The sequence below is a fragment of the Saccopteryx leptura genome, chromosome 6 (genome assembly GCF_036850995.1).
Source record: "Saccopteryx leptura isolate mSacLep1 chromosome 6, mSacLep1_pri_phased_curated, whole genome shotgun sequence".
Lineage (NCBI taxonomy): Eukaryota > Metazoa > Chordata > Mammalia > Chiroptera > Emballonuridae > Saccopteryx > Saccopteryx leptura.
Genome location: NC_089508.1, coordinates 36,165,489 through 36,189,455, shown reverse-complemented (window position 1 = coordinate 36,189,455; position 23,967 = coordinate 36,165,489). Strand labels below are relative to the sequence as shown.

General features: G+C 42.6%; 1 protein-coding gene and 1 pseudogene across 4 annotated transcripts in view; one reads left to right on the top strand and one right to left on the bottom strand.

Annotated features, from left to right (window-relative positions):
- The window catches only part of PPP1R36 (protein phosphatase 1 regulatory subunit 36), a 28,514-nt gene extending 7,500 nt beyond the window's left edge, over positions 1-21,014 (top strand). For 2 of the 4 annotated variants that reach the window (XM_066341932.1, XM_066341933.1), the window contains exons 3-11: positions 4,229-4,315; positions 5,618-5,715; positions 5,823-5,889; positions 8,352-8,450; positions 14,300-14,434; positions 19,342-19,384; positions 19,708-19,886; positions 19,966-20,157; positions 20,674-21,014. In XM_066341932.1, coding sequence (XP_066198029.1) covers positions 4,229-4,315; positions 5,618-5,715; positions 5,823-5,889; positions 8,352-8,450; positions 14,300-14,434; positions 19,342-19,384; positions 19,708-19,886; positions 19,966-20,157; positions 20,674-20,860 — 1,087 coding nt within the window. In that variant the 3' untranslated portion in view covers positions 20,861-21,014. The remainder of the gene's footprint in view (positions 1-4,228; positions 4,316-5,617; positions 5,716-5,822; positions 5,890-8,351; positions 8,451-14,299; positions 14,435-19,341; positions 19,385-19,707; positions 19,887-19,965; positions 20,158-20,673) is intronic. The other 2 variants (XM_066341934.1, XM_066341935.1) reach the window with 2 other exon arrangements.
- On the bottom strand, positions 14,538-15,344 carry LOC136375836 (actin-related protein 2/3 complex subunit 1A pseudogene; annotated as a pseudogene).
- Positions 21,015-23,967: the final 2,953 nt, after the last annotated feature.

Here is a 23,967-nt window from a genome sequence, read left to right as displayed (position 1 = left end):
TACTCCTTTCAGTAAATTTTACCAGTGAAAAAGGAAAGAGATGATAACTCTTATGGGGCCCAGTATGAAAAGAGAGAGTGGTTTTTGTTGGTTTTGTTTTAAAAGCAGGAAAATTGTTTGTTTTGGGAGAAGAGAGGGAAAAGAAGGAAGGTAGGAATATGATCAAGATCACAGGGTTGGATGGAAAAGATAGAACCAGTTTTTCCACTGAGTACGGTGGGAAGGAGATAGTATAGATGGAAAGCAGAGGAATTTGAAAGTACAAGGAGGGATACCTATGCTGCTCTCCTCAGTGAAAATAAACCAAACCCTTCCAGGCTGCTCCTGGAAGGTCAAGCTTTTGGTGGCACTGTTGCTGACCCTAACTCTTCCCTGGGGTACCCCTTGGAGCTCATTCACCAGTAACTGCTACTGCTGCCTCAGTGGGCTGGGTTAGGGCAGAGGAAAACCACATTCACCCAGGTACCTGACCCAGTACCCATTTCCTGAAGCCCAGGAGACAGGGCAGGCTTCCCAGAGAAGGTGATAACTAAGCCAAGACCTGAGGAGGAGAAGGAGTTGACAAGGCAAAGGGAGATTTGGTTGAGGAGGAGAAGAGTATATTCTAGGCAGAAGGAACAGCATGTACAAAAAGCCCATTCTTGAGAAGGCATGTGACATGTTTGGGACTGCACTTAGTTCAGCAGCTGGGTATAGAGTTCCAAGTATGAAGAGAGAAAGTAGACCAGGGCAAGATCACGAAAGGTCTTGCACACCATGCTGAGGAAGTTATAATTTATTCAGAGGGTTCAGGAGAGCCACCAAAGGGTTATAAGCAGGGAAGTAACGTGATTAGAACTGCATCTTAGGAAAATGACTCTGCTTACAGCGCAGGAAATAGTTTGGAGGGAGACAAGACTGAAGGCAGGGAGATCAACTAAGAAGCAACTGCAAAAATTTCGTTGGTTGATAATGGTGGCTAAAATTAAAATGGTGGCAGAGGGAAAAGAGGGAAGTAGAGAAATTGAAAAGATACTGGTGTGACCTCTGGTGGCGCAGTGGATAAGGCATTGACCAGGAATGCTGAGGTTGCCTGTTCGAAGCCCCGGGCTTGCTGGGTCAAGGCACAAATGAGAAGTAGCTACGAATTGATGCTTCCTGCTTGGCCCCCCTCCAACCTTTCTCTTTCTCTCCTCTTTCTAAAGTCAATAATTAAAATCTATAAAAAAAAGATATTGAAGAATTAACTGATTAAGGGCTTAAGAGTGATAGAGGAATCAAGAATGACACGTTTTCTGACTTGGACTTCTGGGTGAGTGGTGGCACTTCTTTGCTGAAATGGGGGAAATAGGAATAGTAAATACAAGTTCAAGGGGAATGAGTTCAGTCTTGGACATCTTGAGTTTGGGGTGTCTATAGGATGCCCAAGCAAAGGTATCCAATAGGCAGATGTATTCATTTATATGTCTGCAGAAAGATCTGAACCTTAAATATAAATTTGTGAGTTATTAGTGTTAGTTAAGCAGATGAATTACTCAGAGGAAGTGAAGTGAGTAACCAGATGGAACCTGGAGATAGGTCCTCATTTAGGGAACATAATTGGGAAAAGGGGCTTCAGGAGACCAGGAAAGAGCAGCCAGAAATAGGAAAGAAATTTGGAATGTCATGAATCCAGATCATCTGCTTTGCAAAGTACCAGCTTGATCCTAGGGGTATTCACATTCTATCTGGAAACCTCTTCCTTGGTTTTAGTTTCCTTCCACGTGAGGTAGGCCACCTTTTACTATAAACCTGCTAGCCAACAGGAGTTTGCAGACTCCTAGGTAGTCTCAAGTTCAAATCAAGAGAAGGTTCCTTTCCTCTCCCCCACCTTGGGTTTCCTGGCATCTTTCCTGGATGAATGACACTGGAAATCTTTCCCTTCAGAGAATACCTAGCACGGGCAGATCTTGCCTTACCTTTTCAGATTATACCCTGAGGGAGATATCTGTCATATTACAACAGGATAACCATTTCCTCCATGCAAGAAATGACACAGCCCTGGCTGGGTAGCTCAGTTGGTTAGAGCATTCTCCTGATGTGCCAGGGTTGCAGGTTTGAACCTTGGTTGGGGTATATATACAATAAACAGCCAATGAATGCATAAATAAGTGGAAAAACAAATTGATGTTTCTTTCTCTCTCTCTCTTACTCTCTCTCCACTTCTCTCTCTCTCTCTCAAATCAGTAAATAAAACTCTTTTTTTTTTTTTTTTTTTAAAAAAAAGAGGGAATTAAAGCATTGTTCTGCACGCAAAGATTGCCAATTGGATCCCCAGTTAGGGCACATGGAGAAACAAATCGATGTTTCTGTCTCTCCCTCTCCCCCTTCCTCTCTCTTTAAAATCAATAAAAAGGAAGAAAAGAAGGGGAAAAAGGAAGAAAGAAAGGAAGAGGAAGAAAGAAAAGTTGTGATTTAATAGGTACCACCAGCTAATGTTAAAAAAAAAAAAAAGAAAGAATACCTTTATTCATGGGCCACATTTTGGTTGGCCCGTGAGGCATGCTTCTCTCTGACATGGTGTCAGTAGTCCTATCCCTTCTTGTTTCAAGTGCCCCTACTCCCAGCTGGGAGAGAACCAGTAGCCTGTCTGAGTCTTTGCCAATGTCCTCAACTCCCCTGAGGACAGACAGCAGAGGAAACTACATCGCCAGAAGCCCTGAACCTCTTGTTCTCATTATGGCCTCAGGAAAGACTGCTAATAAACCACTGAAGAGCTCTAACTTGAGTGGAAGCCAAGAGTGGTCCAGCCCTCTGCACTTTAGTGATCAATTCTACAGGGAAAATAAGATGTTTTTCTCATTCATTTCAGGGCAAAGGGAAACAACAGGATTATGTTGTAATATTAGGAAAACACATGACCAAAATGCAGTCTATGAAAGGACCAGATTTTAAATGGGTTGTCAGATTGAGGGGGAGGCGGGGAAGTCTGCAGGAGGGTGCAGAACCAGCTCAGGCTGTGGTTTGGGAACAAACCACAGAGGTGTACTTCAAAGGACAGTTTTCAATGATTACTAGTGATTTTTTTTAGTGATTCCATCTGCACTGAGAGTGTAGACTGCCTCTAGAGCCATGGCAGGGTACTCACAAAGAAATCCATTTCACCAGGGAGCTAGAGAATGACTTCAGTCAAGTGAAATGTCACTCGGACAAGTGTGAAGTAGGGAAGGCATGTCCAGGGGCCAGAGAATAAGGACTAGAGCAGGGGTCCCCAAACTTTTTACACAGGGGGCCAGTTCACTGTCCCTCAGACCGTTGGAGGGCCGGACTATAAAAAAAAACTATGAACAAATCCCTATGCACACTGCACATATTTTATTTTAAAGTAAAAAAACAAAACGGGAACAAATACAATATTTAAAATAAAGAACAAGTAAATTTAAATCAACAAACTGACCAGTATTTCAATGGGAACTATGCTCCTCTCACTGACCACCAATGAAAGAGGTGCCCCTTCTGGAAGTGCGGTAGGGGCCGGATAAATGGCCTCAGGGGGCTGCATGCGGCCCGCGGGCCTTAGTTTGAGGACCCCTGGACTAGAGGTTTAGCTGTAAATGCTAGACTATTGGCTAAGGGCAGGCAGTGCCCACCACGACTTTCAAACCGTGAGACATGAGTCAGCTTCTCGGAGCTTTTGTTCTCTCCATCAGTAATGTGACAGCCATTTACTAGACGACCTTTTCGATATCCTCTAACCTCAAAATTTTGATTTTATAATTCTAAGTCTGTTTGACTTAGTTCATAGACTGGATCTACATGATAATCCCAAATGTATTCTTTCAAATGTATTATTTTGGGCTCCCCAGCCTCAAATTATCTCAGGAAAACTAATAAGGTGAGAAACTTTGAATTATGGGGCTGGGACTGAGAAAAGGATACTTAATGAATGAAATGAACATTCTTCCAAACCTATCATGAACCTTGTTTCTTGTGAAGTTACTACGACGTTTTCAGATGGACATGTTTTATATATGATGCTATTCTGGAGGCTGCTGATATGTAGGGGCTGAATATAAAGTCTGAAGTTGTAATATTTTTCTAGATGTCTATTTCATATGTAAATACATAAGTTGAGTTCTGCTGTGCCTCAAATTCTCTTTAGTCTCCACTCATGATATATCCTAGTCCTAAGGTTACACGAGCTATGGCCATGATATGATTCATTTTCCCCGGGGAAATGATGAAGTTCCTAATTTTCTCATTTCTACAGTTTTACACCTGCAGTAGAAGTCAAAGAAAAAGGAAAGAAAGGCAAAGCAGTTCACTTTGCTGAAATTGATGGTACAGCCTCGGACAGGTATCTTAACTTCCCAACCATGATAGAAACTCTCAGCAGAACAGGCCAAGCTTTTATAGACTCTTAAGAAACTATCATTTCCGTTCTTCCAGATTGAAAAGTAAACACCCATGAAGTAAAGAACATGAACTATTTCATAATGATGGGGGGAGTTGCAATAGTCCTCATAAATGTATTCCTGTAATAATTTACCTATTAGCAAATTTTTAGATTTTTTATACTATACTTTTATGTGTGTATATATGTATATATATATTTTTTGTTTGTTTGTTTGTTTTTAAATTTTAAGAGAGAAGAAGGGAGAGAGAGGGTGAGAGGTATCAACTTGTAGTTGCTTTCACTTGAGTTGTACATTGATTGCTTCTTGTATGTGCCTTGACCAGGGTAAACCAGTGTCCCCTTGCTCAAGCCAGTGACCTTGGGCTTTTCATGCCAAGGTCTTTTGGGCTTAAGTTGGCGAGCTTTGGGATCATGTGGGTGATTCCCCCGCTCAAGCCAGAAACCCCACGCTGACAAGCCTGTGCTCAGAGCCAGAAATCTCGGGGTTTTGATCCTGCGACCATGCTGGGTTGACACTTTATCCACTGTGCCACTACCAGTCAAGCTATACTTTTTTTAAAATCTGAAAATGATATTGGCCCTGGCTGGTTGGCTCAGTGGTAGAGCGTCAGCCTGGCATGCAGGAGTCCGGGGTTCGATTCCTGGCCAAGGCACACAGGAGAAGCGCCCATCTGCTTCTCCACCCCTCCCCCTCTCCTTCCTTTTTCTCTCCTCCCCTCCCACAGCCAAGGCTCCATTGGAGCAAAGTTGGCCCAGGCGCTGAGGATGGCTCCATGGCCTCTGCCTCAGGAGCTAGAATGGCTCTGGTTGCAACAGAGCAATGCCCTGGATGGGCAGAGCATCACCCCCTGGTGGGCATGCCGGGTGGATCTCGGTTGGGCGCATGCGGGAGTCTGTCTGACTGCCTCCCCATTTCCAACTTCAGAAAAATACCAAAAGAAATAAAAAAATAAAAATCTGAAAATGGTATTTACACCTTAAATAGATGAATTAAATGATCTAATTTAGATGGAATTGGTCTTTACATGTTTTATATTGGGCAGTGTACATCCTTCCTACCCATAGTATAGTACATATAATGTTTAATAAAACGTATTTCTAAATGATCCTACCTTAAACAAAATCTGAGCATGAGACTTAGGCTCTTATTACTTTATAGTAAAAGCCTCATGCACTTCAGGATAGATTAAATAACAACTAAAGCCTTTTAAAGTATTACTAGAGACTTAAATTCTAAAACAGGTTGACAGATAAAAGATTTGTCTCAAGAGATGCTAAGTCGTCTCAAGCCTTGGAGAAGCGAGGTCAGCAGGGCAACGTCACGCTGAACGATGCTAAATGTGAGTAGCTGCTTCCTCATCCTCAACTTATCTGGTGTGAACCTCTAAGGCAGCTCTGTGCTCCTCTTTCAGTTGTCCACCTTCTTTTTATTTTTTATTTTTTTCAGTTGTTGCTTTGCTTCTGCTACAAGAGATTGAGATGCAGCGGTTCTGCTCTTTGACAATGTTTATGAGGTACGTAATGCTGTGAGAGAGTTTAGATCTTTTATCCTTTATTCTGAAGGAATTCTGTCTGATAAATGATGACGAATCTGATTTTCGAAGAAAGGCTGTGGGGTTGGATCTATGCAAGCCATGCTCTCAGGACCCTGGCCACAGAGAGGCAGCCCGAAGTCACGAGAGCCCACTGTAAGGTTCCCAGACAAGGCCTGTGGAGAGCGTATTGTCCGAGTTCCATAAAGGCTGCCCTGTATTTATAGGAGAGTTCAAGGGGATACTCATTTACTGAAGATCAGTTTTCTCCATTAGCTGTGTTTGGCAGCCCCAGCACGTACTCAGTGTGGGACTCTGGGTGAGCTTCCTGGCCTTTCTAAGCCTCAGGTTCCTCAGATACAGAGTTGGAAGTCCTGGTGTCTCGTGGCTGTTCATGGAAGGTGCTTCACATGACGCCTGCACTTGAGTACTCAATGAGAGTTGGGTCCCCAGTGCCGTTGGCAATCCTCCCACATTCGCTCAGCAGTCAATGACAGCTGCTTTGACCAACACCTGAGATCCTCTCTCTGAAGCCTTGTTCCATGGCAGGAGCACTCTCAGCCTGACTACAGGGCAAGCGAGGAGCTCTAGGGAATCAGTGCCCCAGAAGCAGCCTTCAGCCCGTGACATGCCAGACAGAGAGTTGGTGGATGACTATCCCAGCTTCCGTCTGTCAAGAGAACTTCCAGAGGTTTTCTGCACCGCCTCCCGGAATCCCCTACAGCCCTGGACTTCATCTGTCCACAGTGATAATGAGCTTGTTATCCCCTTTGTTGGCTTCCTTCTCTTTCCTATCTCACTTCCCCTCTCTCCTACGGATGTTTCCTGAGACCTCTTCCTTAGTAAACTACTTACCCTCAAACTTTTGTCTCGGGGTCAGTTTTTGGGAACACCCAGCCTAAGACAGGTAGTTATTAATATCTTGGAAACAAACCTGCAATGCTCACCTTCATCCTGCCTTCGAGGCGTAGTTAAGGAAAGCATGCCGGAGTAACAGTTTCCATTTAGGGTTAGAAGGGAAGCAGCAGAAGTCTTGTAAGAATTTTAGAAAGAAAACAATGACTTCTAGTATAAAAACAAATGAGAAAAGATTGTGAAACTTCAATATGCCTATTTACTGTGTCCTCGCAATTTCACTTAGGAAGTTACTCAGAGATATGGTTCTAAGGATAATTGCTGCAATAATGTTTACAATATTTTTAAAAGACCTAAATAACTACCAAATAGAGGGCTAGTTACATCAGTTATGAGATAAAGATTCAGCTGTTTAAAAAGGTGAGGAATATCTATACATAGTATTATGGAAAGAGGTCCTTGCTACACAAATGTAAGTGACAAAAACAAGTTGTTAGATTTGTATATACAGCATTATTCTATTTGTTACAAAAAAAATTAAGATGTATTCATGTATATGCATGTGTGTTGGGGTGGGGTACTCACATATGATTGTCTATGCTTTAGAAAGTTTAGAAAGGATTCATAACAAACTCAGAACAATGGTTATCACTAGGGAATAGAATGGTAACAGAGGGGTGAGAGGAGAGAACTTTTTACTTGCTACATTTGTGTGTGTGTATGACAGAGAGAGAGAGATAGGGACAGACAGGCAGGAAGAGAGAGAGATGAGAAGCATCAGTTCCTAGTTGTGGCTCCTTAGTTGTTTATTGATTGCTTTCTCACATGTGCCTTGACAGGGGGTTGGGGGGTGGAGGGCTACAGCAGAGCAAGTGACCCCCTTGCTAGCGACCTTGGGCTTCAAGCTATTGTCCTTGGGCTCAAGCCAGCGACCATGGGGTCATGTCCATGATCCCATGCTCAAGCCAGCAACCCAGCGCTCAAGCCGGATGAACCTGCACTTAAGCTGGCAACCTCAGGGCTTCAAACCTGGGTCCTCCACATCCCAGTCAGACACTCTATCCACTGTGCTACTGCCTGGTCAGGCCATTATTTATTTATTTATTTATTTTTACTTTATTTTATTTTTAATTTTTATGTATTGATTTTGAGAGAGAGAGATACATCAATTTGTTGTTCCACTTATTTATGAATTCATTGATTCTTGTATGTTCCCTGACTGGGGATCGAACCCACAACCTTGGCATATTAGGAAGATGCTCTAATTATGTACATTTTTTAAACAATGGAAAAATGTCATTTGTGTATATATTTTTTTTTAATTTAGAACTAATTGATAAGCAAAACATACCAATTTAAGTTATCAATTATCAAAATGTCTGACCTTCCAAAAAGTTATGTTTACAAAAATCAGATTTCTTACATCTTTAACATATAGTAGATAGAATTTTAAATGGGAAATTAGTAAGTTGTATGATAGCCATGATAACATGTATTTCTACTTATACTGTGTTTATATATTTTTATGAGGAAATAATGTTTGAAATATGTTAGTGTTGATTTCTTTTTCTTTTTCCATTTCCACATAGGAATAAGAATCTTGACAATTTCCTCATGGCATTATTATACTATTTATCTCATTACTTGGAAAAAACCTCGCTGGAAAAGAAGCCCAAAAGTTACATGGTGTAAGTAGGATTTTGTAACATGCTTTAGAGTTTTAACATTATCAGAATTAAAACTCACTTTTGCCTAAGGTGAAGGGGTGATGGAAAATTTTAAATCTTTGTTGTAAACTGAAACTTTTTACATGGAGGAGTTCACCAGTTTTTGAGGCTCACTGAATAATTTAGATGGGTGGCCTGGTAACAGAATATTCTAAATAATATGAAAGTCACATATGTAATCTAAAATTTTCTAGTAGCCACTTTTTAAAAATGTAAAAAAATACACATCAAATTAATTTTAATATATTTTATTTAACCCAGTGACCTAAAAATATTATCATTACCATATACAGTCAGTGTTAAGTAGTTATTGATGAAATACTTGACTATTTTTTTGTAGTAAGCCTTTGAAATTTGATATCTACTTTATACTCACAACATAGCCATAGTAAATATTCAATGGCCACATATAGCACATGGCTACAATGTTGGACAGTGCTGATATAGTTATTATTTGTATGCTTTTTTTATGCTTACAAAGTTCTTTCTAAAAGGTTTGCAAGCATCTAATTAAAAAAACTAAGAATTTTAAAAGTTAACAAATTTGACCAAAATAATATCACAGGAGAAAAGCCCACAAAATTTCTTAGGTTATATATGAAGAATTTAACTGCTTTAGACAGAGGTGGTTCAGAACTATACACCCAGTGTCGAAATCTGGAACTCAGAGGCGGAGCAAAACAGTGCTCTCTCCAGCTTGGTGACCTTTCAAAAGCCATGGAACTTTCCAGTGCCCGGGCTGCCCTTTCCAGTAGTACATGCGGAACCAACCCAGTGAGTTAGCTGTTAGGAATGCTGGGAGAATCATTAATCTGTTGTTGCAGAATGTTTTCAAAATGCAAAATCCTTGTATATAACCAAGCAGTTTGATTTTATGGGTAAATAAATGTATCTTGGACAGCAGTTTTGTAAAGAACCAAATAAATAATTCCAACACTGCTGCTCCAGTAAAGCCATTATAATATGCAACACCCATGTTATGTCGGGGCTGCATTCCACAGCATCCAGAGATCATGGAGTGTTTCTGTGGGAGCAAGAGAAAGGGCTCAGCCCACCGTGGGCTCAGAGGTTTGAGGATCTCACTGTTCCCCAAAAGAAACGTATTAGACTTTGGTGGCATGTTAGCTTATATTTTGTGAGGTGTTTTTCCCCCCCCTAATTCTGAGGATTATTGTTAATCTGGCAGAGAGATCAGTTTCCTTTCTTAATTTATAGTAATAGATAACAGAAGAAGGGTTTCTTATTTTAAAAATTCACTAAAACTTATTAGAACATAGTGGTATAAGGTAGGCTTTCTTAGAAAGAATTGGTTATAGGCCCTGGCCGGTTGGCTCAGTGGTAGAGCGTCGGCCTGGCGTGCAGAAGTCCCGGGTTCGATTCCCGGCCAGGGCACACAGGAGAAGCACCCATCTGCTTCTCCACCCCTCCCCCTCTCCTTCCTCTCTGTCTCTCTCTTCCCCTCCCGCAGCCAAGGCTCCATTGAAGCAAAGATGGCCCGGGCCCTGGGGATGGCTCCTTGGCCTCTGCCCCAGAGGGGCAGAGCATCGCCCCCTGGTGGGCAGAACGTCGTCCCCTGGTGGGCGTGCCGGGTGGATCCAGGTCGGGCGCATGCGGGAGTCTGTCTGACTGTCTCTCCACGTTTCCAGCTTCAGAAAAAAAAAAAAAAAAAAAAAGAATCTGTTATGGAATAATAAAGAAACAAACAGACTCTCTTGGGCATGCCTGTGCCTCCCCCCTCCCCCCACTTTCTTTTCTTAGGTGTGTATCTTTGGTGTTTTCTTCCTAAACTCCAAGGGTTCCCACAAGACTTGCAACTGGGAGAGCAGCGGGCAGCGGCAGCCTGGCCAGGGCTAACCCCTGATCCTGGCTCAGAGGTCCTTCCTTTTGCCTCTGTAACTTGTTTCCTGAGCCCACGCAGCCCAGCTCTCATCTTCTGCTTCTGTGACTCTTTCTAAGGGGCCAAGGCAGTTTCCTTTGCTTGATTCTTCCTCGCCCTTCCCAGGGGCCACAGCAGCTCCGCCCAGGCTCACACCCGTCGCTGGGATCTTGCCTCTTCTGTCTTAAGCCTTTCCTTTGTTTCACTGTCCCTAGTTTTAATAAATGTACTCTCAAAATAAAAACAACAGTAAAAAAAAAAAAACCCCAAAAAACCCCAAGACTTAAAGTTATTGATTCTATAGTGTGATTCTAAAAGTATTACGGTAACTTTTCATTTTCAGGCTTCCAGTAGTCTGTTGGTTTACTTATTATAATAGAAATATACATGTAGCTTACATTGAGGTAATTTGGAATAAATAACTTTAAGGAAAAAATTCATTTTAGTCAAACTAGTGAGGTATAACATAGAGATAACACTAGTGCCTACTTCACAGAACAATAATGCATATTGTTTTAACCTCCTCGGCACTTGGGAGGAAAGCCTACAAACTGAGAAAGGAGCAGAAAGGGATGTAGGAGGAGAACAAAGGTACAATTTGATGGTTTTAGATGATTAAAAACCCCTAATTCCAAAGCGTCGACCTGGAAATGCTGAGGTCGCCAGTTCGAAACCCTGGGCTTGCCTGGTCAAGGCACATATGGGAGTTGATGCTTCCAGCTCCTCCCCCCTTCTCTCTCTCTGTCTCTCTCTCCTCTCTCTCCCTCTCTGTCTTTCTCCCTCTCTCTCTCCAATCTAAAAAAAATGAATAAATTAAAAAAAAAGAAAAGAAAAAAACCCCCAAACCCCCTAATTCCAGAAGAAGAAGCCTTATCCCCATTTTACAGATGAAGGAGCTAAGGCTCAGAGAGGTTAAATAATGGGCTGGAGATTACATACCTTATAATCGGTGGAGTTGATGTTAGAACTGAGGTCTGTCTACCTCCAAAACCTATGCCTAGACCATTGTACAATCTGCCCACCACCTGCTACCAGTCAACTGTGCTTGCTTTTCCACAGTTCATCCACTTATAATTAGGAATTGTAGTGTATAGATATTGATGTGAGCAAAACTGACTCCATCTCTGTATCCCTTTAACGTAACTAGTCTCAGGCAGCACCAAAGCATCAGTTAATGATTAGCTGTGTCCTTAAACTTACATAATGTAATTATAAAGATTCTTGTCAGTAAATGGCCAGAACAGCATAGCAGCTGAGATAAATACCAAACTAAGTGTTGGTGTCAATTTCAAGCACGTATCCATCATAAGACCACCAGGAGATATGGTTCTTGGCTTATACTGCATTCTTGTCCCTTTGTCTTGTCAGTCATTAGTAGTTCAGCCACACTATAAAATATTGGTTGTAGTAATGGTCTGGTGGCAGAAGTTAGCTATGAGACCTAGACCACGGGATTGCTTGTCCACACCAATCTTACCCCTTGTAGGTAATTTAACCTATAATAAATTCTATTATAATTGGAGGGCTTGCCTGCTTTGTTTTTCAGTCTTCCGATACCTCTACAATTCAGTGGTCACTGTACCTCCACTCTACCTTCAGACATGTAGTTTCTTTTTTTTTTTAATTTTTTAAATTCATTTTAGAGAGGCAGGGAGAGAGAGAGAAGGGCAGGGGGAGGAGCAGGAAGCATCAACTCCCATATGTGCCTTGACCAGGGAAGCCCAGGATTTGAACCGGTGACTTCAGTGTTCCAGTTCAGTGTTTTATCCAGCGTGCCACCACAGGTCAGGCCAGACATAGAGTTTCCAAGCAAAGGCACCATTATGTATTATGTATGCAGTTTTTTAAAATGTGTTCAGTTTTAAACATTTCACAAGCATTACAGTCTTCATTATAATTTTTAATGGTGGCATAACATTCCATCAAACTGATATGTTATTGACTTACTGACATACCTATTAAGGGGCAGTACAGTATGGTGATTAAGGGCACAAACTTGGGTCCCTGGCTTAAGTCCCACAGGGAATCATGCATTAGGTTAGACAATACCTGGCTGTATAATACATCCTATAGCACTACTCACTTTATTTCTCTATTATATATATTTTGGCAGTTTTGAGTTTTTCTGGTAGATAAAAGATAAATAATGATTGCACTAAATATTTATACAGTAGATTTTCCCATAATTTTGGATGATTTTTAAAAAGAATAAATTTCCAGGCGAGATTATTGGATCAAAGTTTATGAACAATTGTACGGCACTTGAAATTATTATCAACTTTGTACCAGAGGATTACACCTGGGCTTGTTTTATTTATTTATTTATTTTTAATTTCAGTGAGGAGAGAAGGGGGAGGAGGGAGGAGCAGGAAGCATCAACTCTCATATGTGCCTTGACCAGGCAAGCCCAGGGATTTGAACCGGCGACCTCAGCGTTTCAGTTTGACGTTTTACCCACTGCACCATCACAGGTCAGGCAACCTGGGCTTGTTTTAAATGCCAGCTTCTACCCCAACCTATTAAACCAGATTCTTTGAGAGGGGCCGACATTGGGAATCTGCACTTTTAGCAACTAACCCCAAGCGATTCTTACATATATTAAAACTTGAGAACCAGTGGCCTAAAAGTCTCTAGGTGTTTCTTGATCTTGTTCAGTTTGATTTGTTTACAACAACTGACAGCTCTGACAGAGTGGGAGTGAATGGTGAGGGTGGGACTACGGAAGGAAATAGAGAGGCAGGCACCATGATGGCCATGATGGCCGATGGGGTGCTTGTGGTGATGTGTGTTTGGTTATATGAAATTTAGGCATTTAAAGTTGGAGCCCAATTTATCTATCCCAGTGACTCATTTTATTTCAGCCACTCACAAGCCTTCTCATCACATATGATCATTGTTTTTGCTTTGAACTATCTATATTATTCTCAAACCCATCTCCCTCCCCCCACAACATATCCTCATGTTGTCAATCCAGTGGTTAACATCAGAAGGGTCAATAACTTGTCCCTGTTGTTTAAATTTCATTTGGTTTAAATCTTTCTGAAAATTAAAAAGCAAAAAATCTAGTGACACCTTGCCGATGGTAGTCATTGGAATGTATTGTAGGCAATATTGTTTCCTTCTGTACTTCAGAAACTTTTAAAATTAGGCTTTAGACATGTTATAACCTAAGAGTAGGCTGTCTTTTAAAGTTCATTTGCAATTCAGTTAGAACTGGGTGTGTTTTTAAGGGGAAGAAAGGTTATTGTAAAAGATGCTAAAGTTTCAGAGTAGTATTCCACGATGCCTGCTTAGCAAACACAGAGGTGAGAGGAGGCAAACACTGAGCCCCCATCCTTAGTAGTAACATCAGGAGCCCAGGAGAAGCTGAGATGGAGTAACCATGGCTATTTTAGCAAAGCAGCAAGGAAGTGGGCTGCCTCCAAAAACAAGATGGGTGATAAATTTGGACTGCCTGTATATAAAACTAAGGATATGTGGCATAAAGTTGTAAAGAATCTATAAAAAAGTGAAAATCTGCCATAGCTTGAGATGCTGATGACAGTGATAAATATCAAAAGACTTTGAGCCTGGCCTGTGTTGGTGCGATGGATACATCCACCTGGCACGCTGAGGTCACCGGTTTGAAGCCCTGGGCTCACCCGGTCATGACATGTACAACAAGCAATCAATGATCAACTGAAGTGAAACAACTATGAGTTGATATTTCTTGTTCTCTTCTTCCTCTCTCTATAAAATCAATAAATAAAATCTTTAAAATAAAAATAAATTTTAAAAAAGGACCTTGAGGACCCATGCCACGGCTTGAATAAAATAAAGGATAAGTCAGATGTGTTGACTCGTATTTCTTTCAAAACAGTTTATACCTCTGAATTTTTATTAATTAATACATGCATTTTTCAAAATTAACCCTAATTATCATTTTTCTTTTCAGGGGCCCTGTAGAGAAAAAAGAGATGGAATTGGTTTTAAGTAAGTTAGAGGCGGCACAGAAATACCTGGCCCAGGAGTACTGCTTGCTGGTCCTGGGTTTGGGAATGCCCTGTAAGCATCACATGTGCTGTGGAAGGTAAGTGCACACCTAGGATTTCATTCCTTCTCCTTAAGACTCTTATATTTGACTTTTGGTGCCATGGAGAAAGCTGCTTTTTTGTTGTACAGAATAATTGGGCTCAGCTATTTTCCAAGACAAATGACATACTTGGGGGGGGGGGGGCCAGGAACTCTGTTTTCAGAGTTGAGCCCTGCACACTTTTTGAGGCCTCGGCAATGGGCATGGTGCTGTCATGGCTGACCCGGGGCAGGCATCTTCCATAGGTGGAAAAGTTGACACCGTGCACCAAGCCACCAGTGCTACAACCCCCAAACTCTGACATCAGCTGACCAAAAGGCATCTTGCAGCCCCAGGGTGTATAGGTTGGCTGTCATCCACTTCTTTAATATATGCAGAAAGCACTTTGCATTTGAAATTGCATGACTCATTGCCAGCAATACATTGTTGGGATTCCAGCCCAAGCTGAGGACCATGGTGCGAATTGGCTTTTTAATGGGCTTGCTTACCGACTAGTCATTTTCAGACTCAAAGCAACAAACAGAAATGAGTCATGCCACACATCCCACAGCAAATTTGTTCTCTGATGGGGAACACTTGACAAAAGTGGCTCCACAGTTCATTCTCAGGATCCCCCGAGTTGGCTTCCAGACACCGTATTTCTGACTTCAGACACGGGCATTGCAGTCTGCCCGGCAAGTGAAAGCTCTCTGTGTTTTCCAGGATAGACAAGAAAACCCCCTTTGTGGCACCTGCTGTGGAATTAGATCTGTTCTTTGGTTATGGCAGTTCTGGCTCGGCCACCACCCACCTCTACCCTAGGATTTATGTCCCACTCTGTGCTCTCAATACAGCTGTCACCTGATGGGTGACCGAAGCGGCTGGAGGTGTGGATGAGGACGGGGAGAAAAGGCTCTTTGAAGTTCATGTGTATAAATCATCCTCAAGCCCCATTCCTCTACCTTCACCCCCAGTCACAGGCACCAAGCCCTCTCTCCCCTCCCCACAAACATAATCCTTTGAAATTTCTTTTCCCGATAAAGAGTAGGCCTTGACATTTATTTCAGCCTGATTTTACCTACAGCAGCAGGGGGCATGTGGAACTCAACGTTTTCCTCTCCAGTCCAGAACCCCAGTGGGCCTGGCCGTCGGCTTTGCATTCCTTCAGGAAGGACTGATAATGTTTTGGTAGTTTGGATACAATCAATATACTATTTTTTTCCCTCTTCTTTTCCAAGTAAGAGGAGGGGAGATAGAGAGACAGACTGGTATCCACCTGGCGACCCACGTCTGGGGCCAATCAATGCTCTGCTCATCTGGGGCCCTGCTTGCAACTGAGCTACTTTCAGTGCCTGAGGCAGAGGCTCCATAGACCTATTCTTAGCACCTGGGGCCAACACCGAGAATCAAGAGGGGAAGGGGTAGGGCTGGAGAAGCAGATGATCACTTCTCCTGTGTGCCCTGATCGAGAATGGAACTGGGACATCCACTGTCTGGTCAGATGCTCTACCACTGAGCAACTGGCTAGGGCCCAATATATATATTTATTGTATTTTTCTAAAGCTGGAAACGGGGAGGCAGTCAGACAGACTCCCGCATGCGCCCGACCGGGATCCACCCGGCATGCCCACCAGGGGCGTTGCTCTGTTGCGACCAGAGCCATTCTAGTGCCTGAGGCAGAGGCCACAGAGCCATCCTCAGCACCCGGGCAAACTTTGCTCCAATGGAGCCTCGGCTGCGGGAGGGGAAGAGAGTGACAGAGAGGAAGGAGAGGGGGAGGGGTGGAGAAGCAGATGGGCGCTTCTCCTGTGTGCCCTGGCCGGGAATCGAACCCGGGACTCCTGCACGCCAGGCCGACGCTCTACTACTGCCAATATATTATTAAAATGAATTTCACCTGTTTCTCTTTATGGTTGCAACTAGAAAGTTTAAAATTACATTTATGGCTTGCTTTCTATTTCTGTTGCATTGTGCTGTGCTATTATAAACCCTGTTTCAATTTGTAGAGGATTTGGGGAGCTTAGATTTGTTAGTTCTATTTATACTAAGCACATTTCTAAATTTATAATCAGTTTATAATTATTATGTACTTACTATGAAAAGTATGACATAAAATTGAGATAAAGCAAAATGATTCAAAATGCACCAGCAAGAGATAAATTTGCAGATTTAAACTATGAGGTTCTCAAATGTACTCATTCTCTGCCTTCATTTCCTGGATGCAGTGGAGTTTCATATGCAGAACTAAGTCAGAATGGTAAGAAGAAACCCACTACATTCTGTACTTAATCACTGCACTGTGAGCTACATCAGTTTGCTTCGGTCTTTAAGAGAGAGAGCCTCAGTTTTATGGCATCTTGAAGAAGAGGGGAAGAAGTTCATGATACCTTTTCTTCTAATGTTTAAAAAAAGAACAATGAAAGAAATGTAAAAGAGAAAGTGTATGTTCCCTGGGAAATTACTCTGTCCTTTCAAAACCTTGCTGAGATGGTGCTGGTTTGTGTTGTGCCAATATAGTACTGCTCTAAGCCTCCCAGAACGCAAGCTGACTTGGTAGTCCAAAAGCAGTTTGGCTGGTGTCCGCTTCAGCGTGGCAGGTGTGCACGGTCTCTGGTTTCAGCTGGCAGTGTCCGTGAAAGAGTGGAAATACTGCATATGGACTCTGGCCAGAGGAGGCTTCAGGTGGAACGGAAGGATGCTGAAGCTTGTTCTGAAAAGTTTCTGCTGGGCTCTTTTGTTTAATATTTTTAAACTGTCCTACAAATTATTCTAAATAAAAAGCTTGTTTCCCTTGCATTCTGGTTATGAGGACAAATGTGGAGCTCTGACGGGCCTAAGTTTTAGTACAGACTCTACCCCTAATTATGTGTCTTTGAACTTAAGTCTCAACTTCAGTTTCCTCAACTATAAAGCTGACTATATCATAGGGATCCTTTGAGAACTAAATGTAATAATAGTGTAAAGGGCTTAGCATATTCCACACTTAGTAAATGGCACATAGTCCACACTTAGTAAATGTTCACTGCAATTACCATTCTCTTAATTCTTTGTCGTAGACTTGCGGACGAGGAAGCCAGTGTGTAAGTGAAGAGGGTGAGGTAGGAGGGACCCAGCTCAGTAAAAGTTCAACCGTCTCCTCAGCCTGTTCCCCAAAATGAAAGTCTAGTTTGGGCTCATACAGATTATAAAGTCCCTGCTTGAGGCTGAAGGTCCTGAGAAGTTTGAGTCATTTGCACTAGACCATAGGAATTCAGGATGGTTCGGGAGAGCCTGATACCAGGGCCAGTTCTTGATCAGTTACTCCAAAGAAGACCCACGCAAAAGCAGAAGCAAACCCAGAATCAACCCTGGGGTGCTTGGCACCCATGACTATTCCAGTGACTGCAGGGGCACAGCCCTCTCTGTCAACCCTCAAGTCTTCCCCGGCCATGCCCACGTTCCTACAGCTGGGAAAAGGAATCAGAATGGCCAGTGCTGGGGAGTGTGCCCATGCCAGTCCAGTGTCTTTAACATTAAATTTCAGTTGCAAGGGCTCATGGACAAACACCTGCCTTTAAGAGATAAGGCTCAGTCTACATAGCTCATTCAGAAGGAAGAGCACACTATTGTATCCAGTCTGTTGATTGCATGGCATAGATTATATTTGCATGGCATAATGATATATTTCCTTTTCTTTTTGCACTCAATAGCCATAATCATTAAGATTTTTTTCTTTTTCTTTTAGACTTACTCTAATTGCTTTATTTTCGTACCTACTAACACCTCGTGTTGCCTCTTTATATCTTTTTACCCTTCTCACCTCCCCAGTACTTGCATCACCAGTAGTATTTGGAAGAATACATTTCTTGGTTGGCTTGTTTATCCTGAATTTATATTGGTTAACTGTAAAAAAAAAAAAAAAACCCCACAAAACTTTATTTTTATTGATTTTAGAGAGAGAGAGACAGAAACATCAACTTGTTTCTGTGTCCTGACGGGATCACACCGACAGCCTTTGAGTATCAGAACAATCCTACCTGGCCAGGGCCTATTGATTGACCTTTTTTTTTTTTTTAAGACAGACAGAGGAACAGATAGGGACAGAGAGACAGGAAGGGAGAGAGATGAGAAGTATCAATTCTTCCTTGAGGCACCTTAGTTGTTCATTGATTGCTTTCTCATACGTGCCTTGACCAGGAGGCTCCAGCTGAGCCAGTGACCTTCGGGCTCAAGCCAGCAATCATGGAGTCATATCTATAATCCCATGCTCAAGCCGGAAGCCCTGCTCTCAAGGTGGATGAGCCCACACTCAAGCTGGCAACCTTGGGGTTTCAAACCTGGATCCTGTGTCCCGGTCCGATGCTCTATCAACTGCGCTACTGCCTGGTCAGGCTATTGATTAACTTTTGATGGAACGTGCTAGGGATTTTGATCTGGATAACCTAAGAAGTCAGAAAAAAGATATTAGGACTCATTATCAATGCATTTTGTGACAGACAGAGAGAGGGACAGATAGGGACAGACATACAGGAAGGGAGAGAGATGAAAAGCATCAATTCTTCGTTGCGGCACCTTAGTTGTTCATTGATTGCTTTCTCATACGTGCCTTGACCCGGGGGTGCTACAGCAGACCGAGTGACCCCTTGCTCAAGCCAGCGACCTTGGTTGGGCTCAAGCTGGTGAGCCTTGCTCAAACCAGATGAACCTGTGTTCAAGCTGACGATCTCGGGGCCTCAAACCTGGGTCCTCCGCTTCCCAGTCTGATGCTCCATCCACTGCGCCACTGCCTGGTCAGGGTCAATGCATTTTGATGGTATGTGCCCAAACAGTCTTGGGGACACAAGTAGTGATCCTGCAAAGGGACCTTTTGAAGATAAGGGTTTGCATAGATCACTGAAAGATTGAACTTCCCTCTGAACCTATAGTTGTGATTTGTTATATTGCAGGGAGAAAATATCAGATACTCAAAAAGACTGGAAATTCTTTGAGGTAAGTCACTTATGTTTTGGGACTTTTCTCTTTGCTATGAAAAATGAAATATAGCAATAATAATAGCCATTTGTCAGGTATTTATTTGTAATAAATGCCCTTTTTCAAAAGGATGCTAACAAACTTTATGCTACAACTTAAAAATTTTGCTCCAGTTTTTCTCCTGCAAAGGTGAATATATGTATAATTTTCCACAGCTTTTGTGGAATCTTGAGAAATTGTTATCACCTGGGCTTATATTTACTTAGCAATGTTATATAGACAGTTGGGAGTTTTTCATATCATAGCTGTGGGTTGTGACCCCTGTCTGTTTTCTGTTGTAGTCCTTGTATACTTTCTGTACGTATGTAGCTTGGGTTGTCTTCCGGCGTCAACACTTCACAGAGATTGAGGAAGAAATAGGGAGGCTCTTTCGTACCAATATGTTCAATATTCCTCGAAGGAAGCGTGAGGATGAAGAATCAGGAGGGGCAAAGAAACGCATGACCTTTGTACAATTCAGGTATGACCTTTTTCCTCAGCTCAAGGACATTTCTAGAAAACAGGATGATGTGATGTAAATGTCACCTTCCCCCCTATAGGAGAATGATGGCAAAACGTCCAGCGATTAAAAAAGCAATTAACATGCGTTCTCCAGTTATGTCTACTCTGCTGCCATCTCTCAGAGAAAAAGCTCAGAATATCCTTGAGAAGAGCTATCATCAAGTAGGCACCAAGTCCTCAGCCCAGGTGGAAGAGCATATGAAAAAGCAGGACTCTGTGCACATGCCAATGTAAGTGGCCCAGGGAGAGAGAAAAGAGAGCCCCGACTGTCATTTCCTAGGTTGGGACGGGAGGGACAGAGACACCGTGCCTCTGCCAGAGAGTTGAACAAAAATGAAAGCGCCATCTTCCTACCGACCCCGTGTTCCTTTCCACCTGTTTCCTTTCCAGGGCAGCTCTTGGCATACCCGTCTAAACTAGAAAAGACTGTTAAGCTAGACTGCAAACAGTTCTAATTTGGATGAATGAGTAGCAGACTTTATAAGCCTGAGGTTTTTTCATTAGAAGAATCATCTCTGGGAAGGGCCAGGACAAAATCTGGCTTTGGGCTGAGTTTTTTTTTACCCATATTTAAGACCACAGTAGTGGTTTAGGGAAACAGGGAATGCTTCCAACAAAAAAAAAGGAAAAATAAAAGAAAAAGAAAAAGCTGTGTATATGTGTGCATGCATACACACACAGACACACACACCCCTACCTTAGTCTTTGGCCTCACCGCTCAGCTATACCAATAATTCTTTTCACAGAGTTGGCATCTTGGGGGAGCCTCGATGTCTATTCAACCTTCATACTCTTCTCCCCCATGAACCAGAAGAAAACCTGAAATCATCTGTGAGACAGTCTTCCCTGATAGAAAGAAACAACACAAAACTTCAGGATACGATGGACTTGGCCATGAAAACACTGTCCTTTCAAACAGCATTCCCTAAATAATCTGGTACATTCCATTTCTGTAGCAAGTCCTTGTAATTAAGTCACTACTTTGACTTAATCACTTTACAGTAAACTAATACTTATTATTAAACATTTTTGATTGTTGAAGTTATTTTGTTAAAAGTTCAACAATAGACTATTAAAGAAATCCAGAAAGCTCTTGGAAATCTCATTGTCCTGTCTTCAATAGTTTGCTTCATCATTTACTAACCTCCTTGGTCTCTATTTGACTGTTTAGAGTAATATATTAGGATACTTCGCCAGTGTTCTGGTGGACTAGTGAAGACACATTCTGTTTATTCATTTCTAAGTTCTTTCTTGCTTTATGAGAAAGTGTCTTTGGTATGTTTGAAAACAAAATTTCATAAAAAGGCAAATTAAAATGTTTAACATGGCCTGACCTGTGGTGGCGCAGTGGATAAAGCATCGACCTGGAAATGCTGAGGTCGCCAGTTCGAAACCCTGGGCTTGCCTGGTCAAGGCACATATGGGAGTTGATGCTTCCTGCTCCTCCCCCTTCTCTCTCTCTGTCTCTCTCTTCTCTCCCTCTCTCTCTCCTTTCTAAAATGAATAAATTAAAAAAAAATTAAAAAAAAAAGTTTAACATTAGGCCCTGGCCCGTTGGCTCAGTGGTAGAGCATCGGCCTGGCGTGCAGGAGTCCCAGGTTCAATTCCCGGCCAGGGCACACAGGAGAAGCGCCCATCTGCTTCTCCACCCCTCCCCCTCTCCTTTCTCTCCGTCTCTCTCTTCCCCTCCTGCAGCCAAGGCTTCATTGGAGCAAAGTTGGCCCGGGCGCTGAGGATGGCTCCATGGCCTCTGCCTCAGGTGCTAGAATGGCTCTGGTTGCAACAGAGTGACGCCCCAGATGGGCAGAGCATCGCCCCCTGGTGGGCAGAGCATCGCCCCCTGGTGGGCGTGCCAGGTGGATCCCGGTTGGGCGCATGCGGGAGTCTGTCTGACTCCCGTTTCCAACTTCAGAAAAATACAAAAAAAAAAATGTTTAACATTAAATCTTTCTGTGGCTATATTATTGGCATTAAGGTATAAAGTATATCTGATTCATTTAAAAGCCTTTTAGCATATGTTTCATCAATCCTTTTACTTATTCATTAAACAACAAATATGTAGTATAAGCCCTTGCTACCTCCAAAGCAGCGGTTCTCAACCTGTGGGTCGCGACCCTGGCGGGGGTCGAATGACCAAAACACAGGGCCACCTAAAGCCATCGGAAATACATATTTTATTTAAAAATGTATTGTATAATAAATATGTATTTTTCGATGGCTTTAGGGGACCCCTGTGCCGGGGTTGCGACCCACAGGTTGAGAACCGCTGCTCCAAAGCTTTATGTTGGGTTATGGAGGGAAAAAGGATCATTAAGACAGAGGCCATACCCCCAGGCCTGGGTAGTAGCCAGGATAAGTAAAGTACATACCTGCTCAGAAACCAATATTGAATATGATAAAGACCACAACAGAGGTCAACACAGTGCCCCGAGAGGACAGAGCAGAAGAGCAACCACTTCTGGGGAAATCAGGAGTGTTCCGCTTTGGCATTGCAAGAACTGAGTGGCCCTAAAGAGGGACTTCCAGGCAGAAGAGGAACATGTGCAAAGGCAGAGATGAAAAAGTGTGCCCTGTGACCGCGGAATGGCAGGAGCATGGTGTATGTGAAGGCTGCGGCAGAGGATCGGGCAGGAAGGGCGGCTGAATGTCCAGCGAGGGAGTGAGTGGGGTGTTGGTTGGTAGGCAGTGAGAGTTAGGAGTCGCTGACCAAACCAGTTCTCTAGGTAGAATACAGAGCTGCTGACTATATAATATCATCATTTTAAAAGTCCTGTGGGAGTTTAGCCAACCAACGCCGCTGGACTGAATTTACCTTTCTGTGGCCACAGGGTATCCTAAAACTTCAAAATTCTTTTTTTTATTTAGCCAAAAGTTCATTTCATAGAAAAAGCTGGATACCTTTCCCAGATTTAATATCAAGAGCAGAGGAACACCAGCTCCAGCCTGTTGGTAACGTGGGGCAGCTTCTGTCAATCCTGTGCTGTCTTCACTCGCATCCTTTACTGTCCAGGTTAGTTCCTGTTACTCCCATTAAAACGGCCAAGTTCTTATCAAAATCTTGGATTATAAGCTAACCCTTGCTAGACTTTATGTAGAAAATTTGGTTATAATGCACTCTGTCACAACAAATTTTTATATAGCACACGATGACATCGTTTTATTTTATTTTTGTGTTTTTTTGGGTATTTTAAAAAAGATAGCCTGGGAATTGTAGGACTTTTATAACAGTCTTTACTACGGCACTGGGCTTTCTTTCTCTGACTCCTTTCTGAACTGCAAGGCTTTGGTTTGCTTCATTTATTCCTTCATTTGTTTATTCATTTTTTCGTTCTACAGTTACCATATCACTACTCTGCGCTACGTACCATGTTTGGTGCTGGGAATTCAGTGTGGAAAAAATATAGCCAGGTCTGACTCGGAACTGACAAGTTTTGGGGGAAACAGACAGCAAACAAATACTCAGATAGTGAACTCAGTGAGATGGTGAAGAGTGTGGCAGAAGAGAAGAGAGTGCTACGAGAGGGTAAAGCCAAAGACTTGCTTACGTGTGGGGGTGGTCGGGGCGGGAAAGTCACCCCTGCAGAAGTGACATTGGAATCTCAGACTTGAAGACACATAGCAGTTAGAGAGGTGGGAAGTGAGCAGGGTAACGTTCCTGAGGTGGGGCGGGGGCACCTCAGGAATGAATGAAACAACTCATGGTTGTTTCACTTTAGTTGTTCATTGCTTGCTTGTCGTATATGACTTGACCAGGCAAGCCCAGGGTTTCAAACGGTCAACACTCTATCCACTGCACCACCACAGGCCAAGCTCTTTGTTTTTGTTTTATTTTTTGTTTATTGATTTTAGAAAGAGGAGAGAGAGAGATACACATGTATAAGTGGACCCACACAGTTCAAACTCTTATTGTTTAAAGGGGAAATACATATATATGTATTTATAAATATTGATATATATATATATGTGTGTATAAAGAAAGACCGAGAGAACATTAGGCCCAGCAACATGTTATTGTGAGGAAAATACAGTGCTGCAGCAAA